Below are 21587 nucleotides of genomic sequence, written 5' to 3'. Positions count from 1 at the left end.
CCTGGAGACGGTGCAACTTGGATTGTTTTATTTTTATTTTTGCAACTTGGATTTTTATTTTTTTTTTAGCAGTGCATTGACTGATTGATTTTGGGCCACACCCGGCGATGCTCAGGGGTCAATCCTGAAGGACCTTGTGACTTGGATTCTTTTATTATTATTTTTAAATTTTTTTAGCAGTGCATTGATTGATTGATCCATTTTGGACCACAGCCGACGATGTTCAGGGGTCACTCCTAAGAGCCCTTGCAATTTGGATTGCTTTATTGCTTTTTTATTTTTATTATTTTCTTAGCAGCTTATTGATCGATTCATCGATTCATTTGGGGCGATGCTCTCAGGGGTCAGTCCCGGCAAGCCCGGGGACGGTGGGTCCAGATGGGAGGCCGAGATTCGAACCCCCACCTCGTCCTTGGGGTCGGGCTGCAGGCAGCCGGGGATAGGCCCAACGTCCGCGCGCTTTCGGCCCCGCTACTCGGCTTTTGCACTTCGGGGCGGAGCGGGGACCCCGTTGGGGCCTTTCCCGCCCCCTCGCTCGGAGCCTGGGGAGGACGTTGATTTTTGAATCTCCCACACCCGCCGGCTTCGGACGCCCGGCGGGGCCGCCCCGCTCCGCCCCGGAAGAAGCCTCGGAGCTCCTTCCCGCCACCCTCCGCCTCGGGGGGTCCCTGAGGCGTCTGGAGCCTGCGAGCGGGCGAGGGCGAGGGAGCAAACGGTCCTCGAGGCCCCGCCCCTTCTGACCCCGCCCCTCCGGAGGGCGCGATTTCAAACCTAAGGCCACGCCCACGAGAGCCGCGGCGCCCCCCCATTGGCCGGCCGGGGTCACGCGGGCCGAGGGCGCGCCGCCATGTTGGGGAGAGCCGCGCCGCCCCTCGCGCCTCGCCCCGCCCGCCCGCCCGCCCGCCCGCGCGCCCGGGAGGAGACAAAGTGCAGCGGGCGGGAGATCGGCGGCGGCGGCGGCGTGACCGTCGGACGGCCGGTCGCCCTGAGGCGCGCGCTTTTCCCTTCCTTGTCTTTTCTCCTCGCTCCTTCTCCAGCCGCCCGCCATGGCGAGCGCCGCGACCCCCGCGCCGCCGTCCACCCCGCGCGCCCCCCCGGGCGGCCCCGCCACGCCGCTGAGCCCGACGCGCCTGTCGCGGCTGCAGGAGAAGGAGGAGCTGCGCGCGCTCAACGACCGGCTGGCCGTGTACATCGAGCGGGTGCGCAGCCTGGAGACGGAGAACAGCGCGCTGCAGCTGCGCGCGTCCGAGCGCGACGAGGTGCGCGGCCGCGAGCTCACGGGCCTCAAGGCGCTCTACGAGGCCGAGCTGGCCGACGCGCGCCGCGCCCTGGACGACACGGCCCGCGAGCGCGCGCGCCTGCAGATCGAGCTGGGCAAGGGCCAGGCCGAGCACGACCAGCTGCTGCTCAGGTGAGCCTCCGCTCGGCGGGGCCCACCCCCCCACCGAGCGGGGACCCCGCGGGCTGCCTGCCACCCGGGGTTCCGGCCGGCGTCCCTTCTGCGCGCAGCTGCCGGGCAGACACGCGCCCCACCTCCGTGCCGCCTCTGCAGCCCTCTGTGGGCATCTTACTCCTGGTTTGGGGGTCCCACCCGGCAGCTCTGGGGGACCCTACGGGGTTCGGACCACCGGCCTTCTGCAGGCAAAGGCTGCCAGGCAGATACACGCCCCACCTCCCTGCTACCTCTGCAGCCCTTTGTGCGCATTTTACCTCTGGTTTTGGGGTCCCACCCGGCAGCTCTGGGGGACCCTACGGGCCGCCCCCTATGGGGTTCGGACCACCGGCCTTCTGCATGCAAAGGCTGCCAGGCAGATACACGCCCCACCTCCCTGCTACCTCTGCAGCCCTTTGTGCGCATTTTACCTCTGGTTTTGGGGTCCCACCCGGCAGCTCTGGGGGACCCTACGGGCCCCCCCCTATGGGGCTCGGACCACCGGCCTTCTGCAGGCAAAGGCTGCCAGGCGAGCAAGCGCCCCACCTCCGTGCAGTCTCTCTCCCCTCTTCTCCCCCTTCCTTCCAACACACCCCCAGAACTCGAACCATCTTGTTCCGCCTCGCAAACGGAGGGGGGACTTCATGGAGGGGACCAAGGCCCAATAGTCGTGTGGCTATCGAGTAGGAATACAAAAACGATCAGACCTAGCCTGCACACCCAAACCCTCAGGCAACAGAATCGATACCCAATCTGCTAGACACCGAGGGGACCGCCTAGACTAGCAGGCCGGGGTGCGGAGGAGGGGGATGTGGGGGCCACGCTGGGAACCGGGGTGAAGGGAGCACGACGTTGGTGGGGATGGGGATGGGAATGAATGCCCCTGATTCAATGTCACTACGCGCCTGAAATACGGCTGGGAAGGATTTGTGATCCACGTGGTCAAAATAAAAATTATTTAAGAAGGAAGGAAAGGACGGAGGACGGCGCGTTTCTCAGCCTGCTAGATGGAAGGGCGACGGGCCACTGGGATCCACCCAATAGGCCACCCAGCACCCCTGCCGCCTTGCCCCAGCGATCAATGATCGCTATCAATGATCAATGATCCCAGATCAGGATCTGGGCCGAGCACGCTCGGACCCCGGCTTCCAAGAGGCAAGCGGAACCCAGGGGACAGACAAAGCGTTGGCCATGTGGGCCCGGCTGGGACCGAGGAGCCCAGACTGCCCGCCCGCCAGATTCGAGAATGAATGAGCCCGCGCGGGCTCGAGGCAGGAGGAAGGAAGGGGAGGGACCAGGCCAGTGTCTCCGGGGGTGGGTCCTCCCTTGGCGCGCTCCTCTCGGCCCAGTGGCCTTTGGCGCTGATCGGGGCGTCACCGCCCGCCCAGGGCCAGAAGTGATTTTGGGCCAGGAGGGATTTTCTTGCTTCTCGGCGCCTGCACCCTCCTGGCCTTCTCTGCCGAGTGATATTGTGTCTTCCTTCCTGCCAGGCCGGGTCCTGGGGTGCTCCAGCTTGGGGTATTTCAAATGCAAGTTGGTCACCAGGGCTTGTGGACGTCATGGTCACCGTGCCCACCCCTCCTCCTGGCGCTCCACCGCCTGACCTTCTCCCTGTCCCCCCCTTTCCTCCTCGCACCCTTTGGGTACTGTTATTCAGTGTTGTAGGTCACGCAGAGACCACGCTGGTTTGTTCAGAGTCTGTCATTGCGTTGACAGGCCAGGGCAGGTGGAAGAGTTGAGGCGACGTGGGGGAGCCCTGTGGTCAGGTAAAGCTTGTAATTATTATTCCACCTAAGGGAGTCTGGGTTTCAGCTTGGACCTCAAGGAGAAACCGATGCTCTGCTGTTGCTACTTTGACTTTTCGGTGAGCAGAATGCCTGTTTGTCCTCATTGGACGGTTGTGTTGTCGCTGTTGGATTCATGATTTCTAACTGCTGATTGAAATGCACAGAGATAGCTTATTGCAGCTTTGATTCTGGCTGTCTTTTCTTTTTGATTATTTAGGGCCCTACCTGAAGATGCTCAGGGACTGCTTAAGGTTCCGTCCTTACTCAGGCTTTTCTGAGATTGTGGCTATGGGGGTGGTGTGCCATGTGGTACTTGGGGTGGACCCCTGGCTTCCTACTGGTTGCACTATCTCTCCAGCCCCTTGGATGCCTTATCTTTCCTTAGGTAAGAATGTGAACCTGGGCCCGGAGAGATTGCACAGTGCCTTTGCCTTGCAAGCAGCCAATCCAGGACCAAAGGTGGTTGGTTCGAATCCCATATGGTCCCCCGTGCCTGCCAGGAGCTATTTCTGAGCAGACAGCCAGGAGTAACCCCTGTGCACCGCTGGGTGTGGCCCAAAAACAAAACAAAAAAAAAAGAATGTGAACCTGCCTCTCTTACTTAGTCTTTGTCATTTTGTGTAGAATTCCTACTTGGAAAACAATTAAAATAGGATGTGCACTTGGTCAAAATAAAGTAACATAGATTGGGTCATAGTGAAAAATGATAGTTGACTTACAGTCTTTCCAGGAAACAATCATATTTAGTTTCTTTTGTTTTTATTTCTTTGGCTATTTAATTACATAGAAACGTAATTTTATTTTCTTTTTGTGCTACCTACCTTTGCAATCATTTTTTGAAATGGTCAATTAACTCGTGAGTCTGTCTTCATCATTGATTGTCTGACTCCCTCATTGTGAAGAAAAAGCTGACTGGACCAAATAGTTCGTATTCTGTTGGACCTGTCCTGCTTTCAAAGATGTTCGAAGGACACTTGATTCAGGGTCTTTTTGTTTGTTTGGTTTTTGGGTCACACCCGGCGGCGCTCAGGAATTAACTCCTGGCAGGCTCAGGGGTCCATAAGGGATGCCGGGATTTGAACCACCATCCTTCTGCATGCAAGGAAACACCCTACCTCCATGCTATCTCTCTGGCTCTGATTCAGGGTCTAATCAGGGGCAATCACTGTTTAGTTGTGTGGAGGATACAAAAATGTTTAGTTTGGGGCCTGTACCTGATGGTGTTCAGGGTCTGTTCCCAGATCTGTTCTCTGGGAATTCAATGTAGGAATCGAATCTGGGCTTCCAGCTTAGCCCAGTCAGCCCTTTGAGTTATCTCTTTTGGATCCTGAGGCTTAAAAACATTATGGACTGTATGTTATGAGAGTGCAGTAGGAGAAACAATTAGCAGCTAGTATATTTGATCTAATTTGAGAATTTTGATGCTGTTACTTTATCTGTCCAGTCTGTATATATATTTTTTAAATATAGTAACAAGGCTGCCACCTGGCTGACTATCCTTGTAAAATCTTGCTTGTGGATTGCAAAATGTATGCGTGTCTCAGATGAAATAAAAAGTGAAAATATGTCAGTTAATGTTGTTAATTTCTCTGATAATGCTAGGTAATATGTTAGGGGGATAAAAATAAAGTAGGGTAAAGGATGTATGATGTTAAGGAAAATCTCTTAGGAGCTGACTTTGAAAATAATCTGGTGCTGGAGTTACATAGTACAGCAGGTAGGGCACTTGCCTTGCATGCAGCCGACCTGGTTTTGATTACCAGCATCCCATATGGTGCACTGAGCCAGCAAGGCATAGAGCAGACCACGAGCATTACTAGATGTGTCCCCAAAACAAAACAACACCAAGAACATATTCTGAGATGATAGCTAGTATGTTGGAATCTTACTTCTCTATGACCGAATTAGATGATGTCAGTTATTCAAAACATGCTCTATTTTTTATTTTATATTTAAGTTCCAAGTCTCCTGGTACAGTTTCACCCCTAAGTAGCCTCTTGACAGAAGAAAAGTCCACCGTAAAGCATATTTTTATAGACTTTTAGAAGCTATCTAGATATATCAATTAGGAGTTTAGTCCTTGTATTCTTTCTGCTGGAAACACAGCAAGACATGTTGTGCAGTTGACATCCTAAAAATTCATCTGACTTTAGTTTCTTGCCTGATCATATATTTTTCTTTGTTTTCTTCTTTTCTTTGAAAATATCCTTAAGAGGTTTATTCAGATAGGATGACAAGGAGTAATCTTCTGAGTCCTGTGAGCCTACAAATAACTTTGTTTTGCTCTCAAGCTTCCCAGATAGTTGAGCTAGGTATAGAATATTGTTTTACCTCAGAGTTCTGAAATTGATGTCCGTTAGCTCCCAATGTTGCTAGTCTAATTGTCTAATGCCAGTCATGAGCCTTTTTATTTTTTGTAATTATTGCTTCCCCCCCCCCCCACAAGCTTTTCTTTTATCCTGGTTTTCTGAAATTGTATAGTGATCAATCTAGGTCTAATATTGATCTTTATTTTTGTATTAGGGCCACACCTGGTATTTATATGCATGGTGACTAATGCCAGTACATATAACAAATCATCTTGTGAATTAATTTTGAGCAATAACTGAAGCATATCTTTTATTATTTTGAAGCTTATTTTTCTGTCCTTTTTTTGCTTGAAGTCTCTGTAATTTGCCTCATTTTAGTGACATAAATTCTGATTTTGAAAACTGGCTTGGAAGCTTTAGACTCCAAAGTTACTTGGTTCAAGCTATAGCAATGGCATAGAGTTAAAACATTTTTTGGCCTTGCACATGATTGACCCAAGTTTGATATCAAACTCCCCCTATGGTCTCCCAAACTCCATCCGGAGTGATTTCTGAGCACAAAGCCAGTAGTAAGTCCTGACCACTGATTGGTGTGGCCTAAAAATAAAACAAAACAAACAAATGATAATAAAATAAAATAAAATAAATATACAACAAAAATTTTTTTTTAATTTAGTTCTTTTTTGGTTCCTTTGCACAGTCTCCAAGACAATACCTGGAGACATTTGAGCCTGCTGGAGAGAATTTTACAACAGCTTCTCTTTAGGTGATCACTGGATGGATCCACAGGCCTTCAGGTCTCAGTTCTAAAATATAGCTTTGAGTCAGTCCAAGCCTAATTATATTTCCTTGGCAGCCTTTTATGGGGAAGACTTTCTAGGGCTGATGATGAATGTCATCAGTTAAGATTTTAAACAAATAAGTGAAGAATAATTGATTTTATTTCAGAATTTAACTTTATGGCCAGATGTGTTTTGGAAGTAAAGGCCGTTCCAGTAGTTAAGATAATATGCATATACAATATGTGACACTTAGTGGGGTTTAAGGTAGTACTCCCATCACGGAGCAGATATTTTTACAGGGAGTGATATTAATAGTCACAGTACTGGAAAAAGACAGCTAAGAATAGCCTGATCATTCAGGTTAGGTTTTGTCACAAATGAATTAATGTAAACTAGTTTTAGAATTTTTAGCAATACCCAAAAGATTGTGGTTTGTGCTTTTATCTTATTTTTTTGCAAGTATTACAGAATTTTTCAAGACGATGAGCAAGCCAATTCTCCCTCTCTCCCTCTTACCTTTCTTCTCTCTCCTCTCTTGAAACCAGGGTTTCACACATATACTAAATTCTTTTTAAAAAAGATGTACCAACGGGCCCGGAGAGATAGCACAGCGGCGTTTGCCTTGCAAGCAGCCGATCCAGGACCAAAGGTGGTTGGTTCGAATCCCGGTGTCCCATATAGTCCCTGTGCCTGCCAGGAGCTATTTCTGAGCAGACAGCCAGGAGTAACCCCTGAGCACCGCCCGGTGTGGCCCAAAAACCAAAAAAAAAAAAAAAAAACCAAAAAAAAAAAAAACCAACAAACACAATTTAATATTATGCAGTTATTGGACATTAAAGCAAGTGTTTTCAAGTTACTCTTTGAGGTTTTTTACAAAACTTTGCTACTTAAAACATAATTCTACCTTTTAAAAAACATAAAGTTTTTAAATTTGTATTATGGAAATATGTTTATTTCCTCCAGACAGTTTAATGTATAATGTTGATTCATTTCTGTGGTGCGCGTGCATCTGACTTCCTACTTCCATCCCCAAGCATCATAGCTTTGAGGAGGATGGGCTTGAGGTTGAGGGTTCGAGACTATATCATATAGTATGTTTATTTGGGAGCGGAGGGTTAGCATTCCTTTATTTTTTTGTTGTTTTTGGGCTGCACCTGGCAGCGCTCAGGGGTTACTCCTGGCTGTGTGCTCAGAAATTTCTCCTGGCAGGCTCTGGGACCATATGGGATTTTAGGGATCGAACCAGGGTCAGCTGTGTGCAAGGCAAATGCCTTACCCATTGTGTTATTGCTTAGACCCCATGCCTAATTTTGTTGTCAGTATATTAGTAAGAAAACACTAATGGGAAATTTGGGTATGTGGTTTTTTGGCTATACCCAGAGGTGTACTCCTGGTTCTGTGCTCAGGGAATACTTCTGGAAGACTAGGGACAATATGGGTGTTAAGGATCTAACTCAGGTTGGTTACATGAAAGGCAAACACTATCTGCTGTACTGTTGTCCTGGCCCCTGGATTTGTGCTTCTATTTAAAATGTTGGTTGTTGATATACTATCATCACATGTAATTGGGACCCTTTTACTGAGTTTACAATTAGATAAATATTTATATTTTAGGTATACGATATATGTACCAGCAAAGGGCCAATATCCCTTCATCATTGTCTGTGGAAAGTGATGTCAGGCTTTCTGCCCCTTTCCTTAGCACCACAGTTCTGTGGTCAGTTTTTAGCATTTGATTACCTTGTTATGGGGTATTGTCTGTTACCTTGCTTTCTTTAGGTACTGAATAGGGAATCTGGTCTTCTTTTTTGCTCCTTCTGACTTGTATCTATTTTGCAGTAAAATGTAAGATCTCACCTTTTCCTTATAACTGAGTAGTATCCATTTGTGTGTGTGTGTGTGTGTGTGTGTGTGTGTGTGTGTGTGGTGTGTACACACAGACACACCACCCACGATTTTTTTTTTAATTTTTGGATTTTGCGCCACACCTGGTGATGCTTAGGGGTTACTCTTGGCTATGGGATCAGAAATCGCTCCTGGGATGCCAGGGATCGAACTCAGGTCAGTCTTGGGTCAGCTGTGTGCAAGGCAAACGACTTACTGCTATGCTATTGCTCCAGCTCCTCACATCACAATTCTTTATCTGTTATTGGGCATTTGGGTTGTTTCCAGACCTTGGCTATAGTAAAATAGCACTGCAGTGAATATGGTTGTGCATTTTAGATTGTTCATATTTTTTGGGCCACACCTGGCAGTACCTGAGTCTTACTTCTGGATCTGCTCTGGAATTACTCCTGGGGTAATTCTGGGACCATATGGAATACTAGGGATCAAACCTGATTGGCTGTATGCAAGGGAAGTACTTTATGATTGAGGATCATTATCGGGTGTGCTCACATGTAGAGTTGAAATTCAAAGCTGGGTCTCCCTCATGCAAAGCTCAGCCTGTTGATTTATCTCTTTGTGGCCCCGTTTCCCCTTGATCACAGTTGCTCGGCATAGTTGGGTCCAGCAAAATGTAGAATGTGAAATGCAACTTTTTGTGGCATAAAAGATAGGTACTGGGCCGGGCGGTGGCGCTAAAGGTAAGGTGCCTGCCTTGCCTGCGCTAGCCTTGGACGGACCGCGGTTCGATCCCCCGGTGTCCCATATGGTTCCCCAAGCCAGGAGCAACTTCTGAGCGCATAGCCAGGAGTAACCCCTGAGCGTTACCGGGTGTGGCCCAAAAACCAAAAAAAAAAAAAAAAAAAAAAAGATAGGTACTTGAATTCTTTGAAGTTTACTTTATGCAGTTGTGTAATTAGGATATGAAATGAGAGAATCTGGATTTCTAAGTGTCAGGAAAATGGCAAGAATCTTAGGTCTTTTCTAACTTGTCACTTATCTCAAAATAATGCATGAATTTTCACCCACATTAATAGTTTAAAGAAGTCAAAAGCATACCAAAATGTATGCCTGTTAAAATACTTGTGGGAGAATGGGATAGTGATTTAATATAAACTTGACTTACTATGGTATTTTTTTTTTTTTGAGGCATAGCAGTGCTCAGGGATTACTCTTGGTTCTGTGCTCAGCAATGACTCCTGGTGGGGCTCAGGGTATCATGTGGGATGCCGGAGATTAAACCAGGGTTGGCTGTGTGCAGGCAAACAAACGTCCTACATGCTGTACTATCACTCTGGTACAAGTATATTTTTCCTTCATAGAATAGAATTGAGAATATATGCATAGGCTCTAAATATCAAGGTTGTTTTAACAATATTTTTGCGTCTTCAAACTTAAAAGAATCTGTCAGTATGCTTAAAGAAGTTTTTTTTTGTCTGTAGCATGATTGAGTGAGAAACAAAACCCGGGGCCAGAGAGATAGCATGGAGGTAGGGCGTTTGCCTTGCATGCAGAAGCACGGTGGTTCGAATCCTGGCATTCCATATGGTCCCCCAAGCCTGTCAGGAGCAATTTCTAAGCATAGAGCCAGTAGTAACCCTTGAGCACTGCCAGATGTGAGCCAAAAACAAAAAACAAACAAAAAGAAACAAAACCCTCAGACCATATATTAAGTTTTCCATTTTTGAGTTCAGGTAAGAAGCAAGCAGACTGACACTTTTTGTTTGTTTTGTTTTGGGGGCAAACCTACGGATGCTCAGGGGTTTTAGCTGGCTCTATGCTCAGGAGTTGGTCCTGAACATCCTTAGGGGACTTGATAGGATGCTGGGTATAGGATCCAGTTTCATCCCATGGAAGGCTGTAATACCTCTTCAGCTTCATGACAATTGTTCTTAATGTAAAAGCTTCAAGACTTACTGTTAGGAATTTCTTTAAGTTTTCGAGGGAAACTGAGTACAGACCCCTAGAATTGGTGTCCAACCTAGGAAGAGGGCCTGAGGTAATTACACTGTCATACTTCCTTCTCTTGCTTTCAGGGAATGTTTGCTAAAGCATGATATCCTCTGGAAATGTTTATTTAACCTGGGACCTTAGACTAGGAAAGTGTTTGTTGTACTTAAATTGGAGGAAGTGACTTACACTAAGAGTGAAAGATAAAGCCTGGAAAAATATGCTGCTGCTATTAGATTTGTCCAGTCTATGTCTTGAGTCAAAGAGCTGAGCACTTTCTAGTGCAGGGCTTTTTCATGCCCAGAGCGGGGAAAGAGCTTCACTGACAGTCAGGTTGCAGGCAGCAGGTAACACCCTAAACTGTGATGGGGTTTTCTTTTTCCTTTCTTTTCTTCCTCCCCGTTCCTCCTTTTCTCTTTCTTTTTGAAATCTCTTTTCTTTTTTCCTTTTTAAAGTTTTCAACCACATCTGTCAATGCTCAGGCTCCTTTCTTTTTTTTTTTTTTTTTTTTGGGCCACACCCGGCGATGCTCAGGGGTGACTCCTGGCTGTCTGCTCAGAAATAGCTCCTGGCAGGCACGGGGGACCATATGGGACACCGGGATTCGAACCAACCACCCTTGGTCCTGGATTGGCTGCTTGCAAGGCAAATGCTGTTGTGCTATCTCTCCTGGCCCTCAGGCTCCTTTCTTTGTGCTCAAGAATCACTCCTGGTGGTGGTTCTCTGGGGACTCTATGGGATCCCGGAGATTGAACCTGGATTCACCATGTTCAAGGCAAACCCCCTCATCATTGTTGTCTTTAGCAGACCCTAAGGAGGTTTCTTTATTTAATCATTTCTTTTTTTGGGTCACACCCGGCGGCGCTCAGGGTTTACTCCGGGCTCTGAGCTCAGAAATCACTCCTGAGAGGCATGGGGGACCACGTTGGGGGGAGGGTGTCCATGTGGGATGCCAGGATTTGAACCATCATCTGTCCTAGATTGGCTGCGTGCAAGGCAAACACCCTACAGCTGTGCTCTCTCCAGACCCCTCCTTAATCACTTCTTTTTTGTTTGTTTGTTTGTTTTTGGGCCACACCCTGTGATGCTTGGGTTACTCAGGGCTCTGTCTGGCTTGGGGGACCATACGGGACGCTGGGGTTGAATCACGGTTCATCCTAGGCTAGCACATGCTAGGCAGACACTAAACGCTATCACTCCGGCCCCTCCTTAATCATTTGACCCTTTTCCTTCCCTCTTTTCTGTGAGAAGGGGATTGTTCTGGCAGTAATATTTGGGGGCTTTGAAAAACTTTTGTTTCACTCTTGTTAATGTTCATATGGAAAATTAGAATATACAGAAAAACACGAAGAAAATAAAACCCATTAGTTGCAGCTCAGAAATAGACATTTGACTTTTTTTGTTTGTTTCTATAGTCACTAGAAGCAGATTCATGATAAATGCTACTATATGCCTGTTGTCAACACCGGTTACTAGTGATGAATCGACTGCTCCATGTTGAATGTGTTTTGAAGAAAGGTGAACTTGAGTTAGCTGTTCTGTACATGGGTTTTTCAGAGGCCATCTTTGTTTTTTTTTTCCTTCCTTTTTTAGGTTTTTGGTTCTCAGCTGGCAGCTCTAAGGGATAGGCTCCGGGGCCCGTATGGGATGCTGGGAATCAAATCTGGGTTCACTGCATGCAAGGCAAACACTGCCTGCTGTACTCTGGCCCTAGGTTAACTTCTTGCTTGCTGGCAATAACAGTTTTTTGTTTTTTTTTTTTAACCTGGTAAACTTAATGGTTAAATGCCAAATAATTTACTGGCTAAATGTTAACCATGGGGTAAAGGGAGGAACATGTTACCAGTTTCTGATGCTAGCAACAGATAATTTCCATTTTCTATTTGGGGAAATTTTCTTTTAATTTCTAGAGGGTATTTCTGATTCTTTGATTAGTTTTACTCTTTGCATAAGGGATTGAAAAGATCAAATCTTAGTTATAATCTTAGCTTTCTTTTAATATTTTTTTTTTCTTTTAATATTTTTGTGACAGGCTTTATTCTGAGGCTTTCCAAAATGAACTTTTTATTTGGTTCTTGTAACTTAATAAGACTTATTTTGAGGTGAGGTGCTAGTCTCCTGGCCTCTTATGGAAGGCCACAGGGACACTTGAGAGACTCAGCCTGACAGTAAGGGCCCCAGGGCACATCTGTGTGCCTGGGGGGAGGCATGTGGTACAGGGATTGAATTAGGACCTCATGCTTATATAATACACATGTTGTAATGTTTTGAACTATCTCCTGATCTCATTTTGATTTTTTTTTTTTTTGGGAAACACCCATATTTTTAAGCTGGGATGTAGATCAGTGGTAAAGCATTTACTTTGCATACATATGACCCTTGTTTGACCCTGAGCACAGCAGAGAGGGGGGAAAAATCATTGAAGGAAAACCCCCAAATGACTTTCACACTTTGTTTTATAATAATAAAATAATGATTTTAATAATAATTTTATATTATTAAAAATAATTTTTTTGTGTGGTTTTTGGGTCACACCCGGCAGTGCTCAGGGGTTATTCCTGGCTCCAGGCTCAGAAATCGCTCCTGGCAGGCACGGGGGACCATATGGGACGCCGAGATTCGAACCAATGACCTCCTGCATGAAAGGCAAACGCCTTACCTCCATGCTATCTCTCCGGCCCCTATTAAAAATAATTTTAAATGATATTAAAGTCTTAAGTAAATTTTTTGGTTTGGGGCCCACACCTGCTCATGCATGTGTAGGGTATTACTTCTGGTTCTGCCTTTAGAAATGATTTCTGACTGTACTCAGATCATATGGGATGCCAGGGAATGAATGAATGAATGAATCTGGGTCAGCTGCGTGTAAGGCAAGCACCCTACCTTCTGCACCATCTCTTGGCTCCTCTAAATCTTTAAGATTTAAGATAGAAGCTGTTTCCTTTTTTAGTCACACATTGGAGGTGCAGGCCCTGTGGTGGGGGTGGGGAATCGGAGAATTAATGCTGGGACTGGAGAAGGGATATATGAATCTTGTTACCAAGTTGCTTCTGGTCTGTGGGGAAGAAAGCAGATAGTTGCATTGTTGTGGAACTGTAAATGCAGAACACAAATACAGTGTAATAAGTGCTAGGATAGCTGTGACCTTGTGGTCTGGGGAGAAACAGTCTACTTGGGAGATGTGAATGTCTTCACAGCCCCTACTTGTGAAGACAATCAGAGGGATTATGGCAGCAGCTGGAGGTAAGGAGGCTTTAGCTTCTGAACAAAATGCCTAGAGGGCACTGTTCTGAGAGATCCCTGAATTGAGGGGAGGGTTGGATCCTAATAGGGATTCAAGAAATTCAAACAGAAGAGTGACATGGTACAATTGCTTAGTCAATTGCTTTGGCTGATATAGAGAAAGGGGAGGTAATTATTTACTAGTAAGGCCCCTGGAGGAATCAGGAGGGGACCCTGAACTGAGGCTGCAGTAGGAGGGACAGAAGGTGGATCTAAGAGACTGAGCTTGGGAGACCAAGAGAACAGCATCTGTAGTGGCTCTCCTGAGCAGTGGCTAGGCACATACTGTGCTCTTCACAAGTCGGTGGGAATGGAGGGTTTGGGGGGACTCTGCACACTGGGCAGGTGGCAAGAGTGATTGATTTGCTGTCAACTGAGGGTTTGGAATGCTACTGGATCCCTGAAGAGAATCAGATCATCTTAGCAGGGAAGAAAAAAAAGGAAGGGGTGCAGAGTCTGATATGGACAGACCTCCGGAAAGGAAGGAATCCCACAACTGAGCTGACAGTCACCAGAGAGGTAGGGAAAGGGGTTGAAGATGAGCTCAGACTATCTGGACTACACCAGATAGTCCAAGATTTTAGGGAGGGTTGCTAGGGTAGTGTGACTTGAGGAGGCCAGAGGGACAACTGGGCTGTGGGCAGTGGGGTCAGAGCCACTAATGATAAACGACAGGGAGGACACATTTTAAATAGTTAATTCAAAGTAGAGTCATAGCATGATGTTTGTATATTAAAAAATAATTGCACGGTGGCCGAAACGACACCACTTGCCACCTTTTAAGATTCTGTAGTAAAAAACTTTTTGCTCATTGACCTCCTTTGATGAAAACACTTCAGAAGCTTATGGGGCAAGCCTATAATTTAGCATCCAAATGGGAATGCTTGTACAGATATAAGAGGGTGCTATTAAATAAGCGGAGGCAAGCAGCATGAATGGAAATGGTACTGGGGAAAGTGATCCATGAAGGCATGGATCACTTTCCCCAGTACCATTTCCATTCATGCTGCTTGCCTCATTGTAGCAAGGAGTTCTCCTTCATGAGCTAGTTCCCCCAGCTCCCCTCATCTCAGTGTCTTGTAGGCTGACAGAGGGGAGAAGGAATTGGAAGTAGTCCACAGACTTCCCTTTCTTTCTTAGTATGGGGCCACCTTTGGCTCTGGCTGGTGACTGCCAAAGTAGAGAATCTGGTTTACTCCTTGAGTAAACATTTGTCTTTGTTCATTGAACATGTAGGGAGGGAAGTGGGAGGTTGGTTTGTTTCTTAGATTTTTTTCATGTCCCACTTCAGGATACCAGGGTTATCTTTTGCCACCGTCAGTGTTTGCAGTGTTAAATCAGCTCACTTCTCAGATATTCCTGTAAGATGCAGCACTTTTGGGCTTTTCATTAGTTTTCACTCATTCATCTGCTTTCAGTTTCAGAAGGAGATCCACTTTTTCTTTAGGTTCCACCCTCCTGAGGCTCTTCCAATAGAGATTGGTTGATGCAAGGTGGAGTTGTGTTTCTCCACCACTACAAGGCAGAAGTTACAGCTTGTACTTTTGGTAGCACTTTGTCCTTTTTCAACCCGAACTTGTCAAGAAAAGCCGTTTAATTTGTTAGACAATTTCATATGATTAATGATTTCCATAGAGTGGGCAATCTTTTTGTAGACTGGCTTAGTGTTTCTCCTCATTATATCAACATGTTTCCTTGATTGTTCCAAAGAGATGTTTTTTTCTTTTTTCGGTTTTGGGGCCACACCTGTTGGCACTCTGGTTACTCTTGGCTTTGTGTTCAGAAATCATTCCTGGCAGGCTCCGGGGACCATATGGGATGACAGGTCAGACCTGGTCTGTCCTGGGTAGACTGTGTGCAAGGCAAATGCCCTACCACTGTGCTATTGCTCCAGCCCCTCCACCAAAGAGATCCTTCTTTTTTTTTGGTTTTTGGTTTTTGGGTCACACCTGCCAGCGCTCAGAGTTTACTCTTGGCTCTAGACTCAGAAATCGCCCCTGGCAAGCACAGGGACCATATGGGATGCTGTGGTTCGAACCACCGTCCTTCTGCATGAAAGGCAAACGCCTTACCTCCATTCTATCTTTCCGGCCCCCAAAGAGATCTTTCTTCTTTTTTTTTTTTTTTTTGCTTTTTGGGCCACACCCGGTGATGCTCAGGGGTTACTCCTGGCTATGCGCTCAGAAGTTGCTCCTGGCTTGGGGGACCATATGGAGCGCCGGGGGATCGAACCGCGGTCCGTCCAAGGCAAGCGCGGGCAAAGCAGGCACCTTACCTCTAGCGCCACCGCCCGGCCCCAAGAGATCTTTCTTAATGGAAATTGTGATCATCTGATCTTCTGAAGATTAGGGCATTATATTTTTGTCTTAAAAGCAATTAAAAGTGGGGATTATGCCTACTGTTGATGGAGGAGGCTTGTAGAGCTATAGTTTGAACTCAGTCTTTTTGAGGCAAACCTCTCCGACTACATTTAGCTTGATGGTAAAGAATTTTATAAAAAACTTTTTTTTTGTTTTTGCTTTTTTTGTGCCACACCAGACAGTGCTCAGCAGTTAACTCTTGGTTGTGTGCTCAAGAATTACTCCTGGGGGCCAGAGAGATAGCATGGAGGTAAGGCGTTTTGCCTTTCATGCAGGAGGTCATCAGTTTGAATCCCAGCGTCCCATATGGTCCCCTGTGCCTGCCAGGAGCAATTTCTGAGCCTGGAGCCAGGAATAACCCCTGAGCACTGCCGGGTGTGACCCAAAAACCACAAAAACAAAACAAACAAAAAAAAAACAAAAACAAAAAACAAAGAATTACTCCTGGAGGTGGTCAGGGGACCAAATGGGATGTGGGCCATCCGACTTGGATTGACTGCATGTGATGCAAATACCCTGCTATATTATTGTTCAGCCCCAGAATTTCATTAAGTTTTCTGTTTAGAAGTATTGTTGTGGGTCACATCTGTTCTCTTTGGAAGAGAAAATTATTTGATGACAGTATTGAAATTAAGGAATAAATGTTGTTGCTATCTATTTAATATATAGGTTGAATCTGTTTCTATGAAATAAATATATCAGGATTTCATTTGGGCATAATGATAATACTTTCTGGCAAAAAGAGAATTTATTCCCCATCTATCACCCTCAGGTGGGATGATGATACTACCAGCAGGACTCAGCTAACTCCTGGATTTGAGCTCAGGGATTACTCCTGGCAGGGCAAGCTTGATTCATTCTAGGAATCAAACCAGGGTAAGCTATGTTCTAGGCAAATGCATTAACATCTGTGCTATCCTTCTGATGTACTTGTTAATAATTACCTTTATGCTTAGTTCTAAATTAAAGTGTAAGTATATGTGTGTGTCTGTTTATCCATTTGTCCATTCCCTGAATGCCTGGACGTTGGCTGCATAATACAAAATACATCGAATGGGAACTCTGCTGATGAAATGAGCCCAGAAATGGGAGGTGTGGACAATCAGTTGAATACTCCACTGTTGGAGGATGTTCAGCTGCTGCCAGACAGCTGCTGGGAACTCCAGAGTGGACTGAAACAGAGCTGGACAGCTGGGTGTGCTGCTCTTTGTAAAGTGGGCTGCTTTGGAGGGGCTGTAAAACCTTCCTTTTGCGGGGATGACTAGAAATCATTTAGAGTGGTTTCTGTTTGGTTCTGGTCTCTTTCCTCCTTGTAACTTCTTGAACCTTGAGGAGGAGCATCAGAGCACATTGAAGTCGCTGAGCCAAGGGTGATGAAAGGCATTGACAGTGAGAGCATCTTTAACCCTTTGTTGTGGTTTCTTTTCTTCTCCGAGGTGATAGTGACTTGGGGAATGCTGCCTGCATTTGTGGAGTGTTTGTTTGGATGTAAAGGGAACCTGCCATTTCTGTCTAGGGAGCCTCTCAGAAGTGGTTGGAAAATCACCTAAGTAGCCGGAACTGTGTGTAGTTTCTGTGGAAAATAAAACTAAATTGATAATGATTCACTCTGGGTTTCTGTGGCTATTTTGTCTTAAAGAAATCCAGATACTGGTATTTTTACTTTTATCTTTACAAATACTTCTCATCTTGTTTATTTTTGCCCAAATGCATAATTTTTAAAAGTCCATATTAAGTTTTTTTATTTTTTTTTTATTTTTTTATTTTTTTTATTTTTAATTACGAGAACAAGGGTGCAAAGAAAGAGGACAAGGTAAAGTTAGAGTGGAAGGACAATCACCCATAACATAATTCTCAGAAGTCCCCTCGCTGATATCTTAACTTTGAAATTTCAGCCAAAGAACATTAAGATAAATAAGACAGAATCCATGTACAATTGCTTTGTCCCTCAAGTCCCCAGATTGTAACACATTATAATATTTCTTAACAGTACACAAAGCAATCTAAAGCCATAAAACTTACGTAACTCCTTAAACATTACAGGCATAGTATTTTCTTACATTTCCATATACATGCATATTAGCTTACGTTAACCTCAAATTTTAAGTGAGTTCTTTTTAAGGATTAGAGTCAAAGGAGCACAGTAAAAAATGGTGTTAGAGTGGCAATTGTTGTTTGCATAGGCCCACCAAAATATGAGGGACATGGAAAGAAATAACCTTGGCCTAAGTACAAAGAGACCCGACCCCTGAAGTTTCCTGGCACAAGACCAAGTCTAGGCTTCAGGCAAGCTAGATCGTCCAATCCAATACATTGTCTGTAGTGCCAACACACTTTTATTTTTCACACTGTCTCTGTTGTTGGTATCATGTTTCTGTATTAAAGATCCTGGAATCTGCATATCTTACATTGAAGTCAGGATGTGGAGCATCCTCTCCTTTCACCTCACAATCAAAGGGCAATGCAGGGAGCCCTGTCCTGTAAGCAGGTCATTGTCATTGTTAAGTCTTCTCAATGTTAAGGGAAGTCTCTTTTGAGCAGGTCAAAGTCTGAGCAGTGTAGATCTTCCGTGGTAGAGGCTTGCTTCCAGGTGATGTTATAGACCAGCCTGGATGTTTCGTGGATGGCTTCCCTGGTTCAGGGGAGAATGGATTATGCCCTTTCTTCTGAGGTCTGTGCCAGGTCGTTATGTCAATGTTCAGGGTGTAAGGTCTCTCTGCACTACAAGATTTGGCCCTGGGGGGAGGGGGGCAGAAATTCCTCCCTAGGCATCCAAAAACTACAGAGGCTCGGCTGGGCTCAGAGTACTCCGCATGCCAGGATTTCTGGGTGTCTTTGCCTGGTATGTTGGGGGCTCTGGGCAGGACAGCTAGCCATAGGTCCCCTGGGCTGAACACCTAGTCCAGGAGACCAAGGTCCCCCCAATCCTGGTGGGTCTTCAAGGCCACACCTGGTTAATTGGGCCCTGGGGGGAGGGGGGCAGAAATTCCTCCCTAGGCATCCAAAAACTACAGAACCGCGCGGGGGCTCATGCCCCCGCGCGTACTTCATATACTTCATGTTTTCAGAATATTCCTTATTCTTATGTTATGTTTTGCATATATAGAATGTTCACTTTGTATTCTACCCTTTCCCATACCCATACAAAACTCTTTTTTACTCCTTAACTCTCTAACCCCCTCTCAAACATCACTAACCTACATTTCTCTTTTTAACTTCAGTAGTGTACAATCCTAATCACAGTCCAAAGCTGTCCATTGTGTGTGACAACCCCAAACTATTTCAAGATACATAAAATGGACACGTATTTCTTTAGAATATTTTGTGGTTTTTTTCGGACAGCTATAATTCTTACTAAATTTTGTCTTATACAGTGATGATTCTAACCACTTTTTATCTTCTCTTTTTGAACTGTTTAACAAGGAATTTTGGTGGAAGAGTCCCCCAGTTTAATGCTTATGATTGAACCATGTCATGGGAATCATTGTAATTGTTCTTATGGCCCCCATATGCGCCTATAACACCACGTGGCATTGCTTTTTTATTTGCATAGGCACATTAAAATGGGAAAATACTATACATACAAATAAGATCCTATTTAATAGAAATTGGAAGTTTTTTTATTTTTATTTTTGTTGTTGTTGTTGGGGGACCTGGGGCAACATCTGGCAGTGCTGGGGGCCACTCCTACGGTGCTAGAAGGATCAACTGGGTCTATTGCAAGGCAAGCACCTACTCCCCACCCCTTACTATCTCTGTCTCCAGATACAAATTACTTATATATTTTATAATATATAGACCATTTCCTCTTATCTAGCTAATTCTACCTACAAAGAAACTAATTTTGAATTGCTGAGAAAAATGAGGAAAGGTTACATTATTACTTATTGTGCCTTTAATTTTTTTTTTATGTGAAGCTCAAAGAACAAGGACAGAGTACTTGAGAAGACAGAAAATAGCATTTGTAAAAGAAGTACAAATGCAAGTTTTATAGATTCATTTAGAGAAAATGAACTTAGGGATTTCTTAAGGATTTCTTTCTGATTTTAATCAGCCAAGCTTTAGTGATAAATGGACCCCTGTAATAGAAAACTAATCAAGGAAACCATGCCCATTCATGTGGTTGTACAAACTGGCTGTGACACTTATGCCTGTTGTGGTGCTCTCAAACTGGGCATTTCACTCTTTAGCTTAGACACACTGGTGCCTCATGTGGGACTAGGGCTTCACAGACAGAAGAGCTGCCAAGATTGTGCTCAGGGGCACTGACAGTTCAACTCAGACCAACTTGAATTATCTCTGCCACTGAACCAAGGGGATGTGATAGAAAGACAAATCCTTTGCCATTATCTAATGAAATGTATTTTTGGGATCATACCAGATGGTGCTTGGGGTTTTCTTCTTGCTCTGTGCCCAGGAATATCTCCTGGAGGGGCTCAAGGGACCAAATGAAGTGCCAGGATTGAGCCCAGGTTGCTCTGTGCAAGGCACACACCCTAGCTGTTAATGGAATGATTTGTAATGAGTTGTAGATTATGTTTTAAGTATTCCTTCATTTTTCTTTCTTGATTTCTTTTTATGATGAGGTGGGAGGTGGCCAGGGCTTGCTCCTTGGTTCTGTGGTCCGGGATCACTACTGCTGGGATTTGGGGGACCCCGAGTGGTGCTGGGGAGTCAAACCTGCACTGGTATTTATTTGGTTTGTTTTGGGGATCATGTTCTGTGCCGTGAATGTGGGGCCCTAGCATGCAAGGCATATGCACCAGCCCTTTTAAATGATCTCCCTGGCCTATCTATTTTTTTAAGTGTTTATTATGTTTCTAGTTAGTTCTCAAGTAGCTATTGTTAGACTAGCTAGGTCTTGAGTGATTTGGTGTCTCATAGGTATGGTGAGCCATAATTTAGAATGAACCTGTTGGAACTTTACCAGTCATCAGGAAAGATTTCCTCCTTCCGTGAGTGGGGGAGACAGTGCAGAAAGTGGAACACATGCCTTATGCACTAAGTTCCAGGTTCATTCCCTGGCACAATGTAGTTCCTCGAGGACTGCCCGGTGCCTCTTGAGGACATCTGGGATCATCACTCCCTAAGAAATTTCCCAGAGCTGTGGTAGAGGATGTGTGAGGTCTGAATTTGATCCCTGGCACTCTGTGTCCTGTGTTCCTCCCATCCAAGCACCAGCAGAAACCCCCTGCTCCCCCCATCTTTCTTCCCTTTATGTGCATAATTTTCTTATTCCATTTCTTTTTACGGTTATAACTAAGAGGGTACATCTTGGTTTTGGTGCTTGTGTACTTTTAGCTGCAATGCCACCCAGGACAGGCAATAGTTGTGATGCACAGACATTAGTTGTGTTGGTTGCACTGTGCCAGAAGTGTCACAGTGTCGCAGCAGCACCAGGGTTCCCAAATGACAGTGTCACTGAGTTTGCATTTGGGTTTAAGCTGAAGTCCTCATGCTTTCAAGGCAGACATTCTACCAGTGAACTAATATGTAGTAGTATAAATGACTAAGAACTTGGCACCACATTTAACAGTACTAACAAAGTACTGTTACCATTAGGTAGCTCCAAGTACTACTATCATCTCTTTGGGAGTTCACTGTCTGATCTGGTTTTGATTTTTGGTGGGAAATTGCTATTAGTCAAGTGTACTCCCATCATCCCTGGCTTCTTATGTTTCCTGTACTTCACAAACCTTGTTGCACTTGACTTAATCTGAACCAATTTGGAACTATGTGTTAGTATCCATTAAAGCATTGAGATAGAGTATACAGAAAATGCCTGCCTATCAAATTGGTTT

General features: G+C 45.3%; 1 protein-coding gene across 1 annotated transcript in view; it reads left to right on the top strand.

Moving 5' to 3' along the window:
• Window positions 1–1046: 1046 nt before the first annotated feature.
• LMNB1 (lamin B1) overlaps window positions 1047–21587 on the top strand; it is a 55532-nt gene continuing 34991 nt past the window's right edge. The window contains exon 1 of the mRNA XM_049772730.1: window positions 1047–1411. Within this exon, the coding sequence (XP_049628687.1) occupies window positions 1047–1411 (365 nt within the window). The remainder of the gene's footprint in view (window positions 1412–21587) is intronic.

The sequence above is a fragment of the Suncus etruscus genome, chromosome 4 (assembly GCF_024139225.1).
Source record: "Suncus etruscus isolate mSunEtr1 chromosome 4, mSunEtr1.pri.cur, whole genome shotgun sequence".
Classification (NCBI taxonomy): Eukaryota; Metazoa; Chordata; class Mammalia; order Eulipotyphla; family Soricidae; genus Suncus; species Suncus etruscus.
The sequence above is the reverse complement of the archived record's forward strand: the minus strand, read 5'-3'. Positions and strand labels throughout refer to the sequence as shown.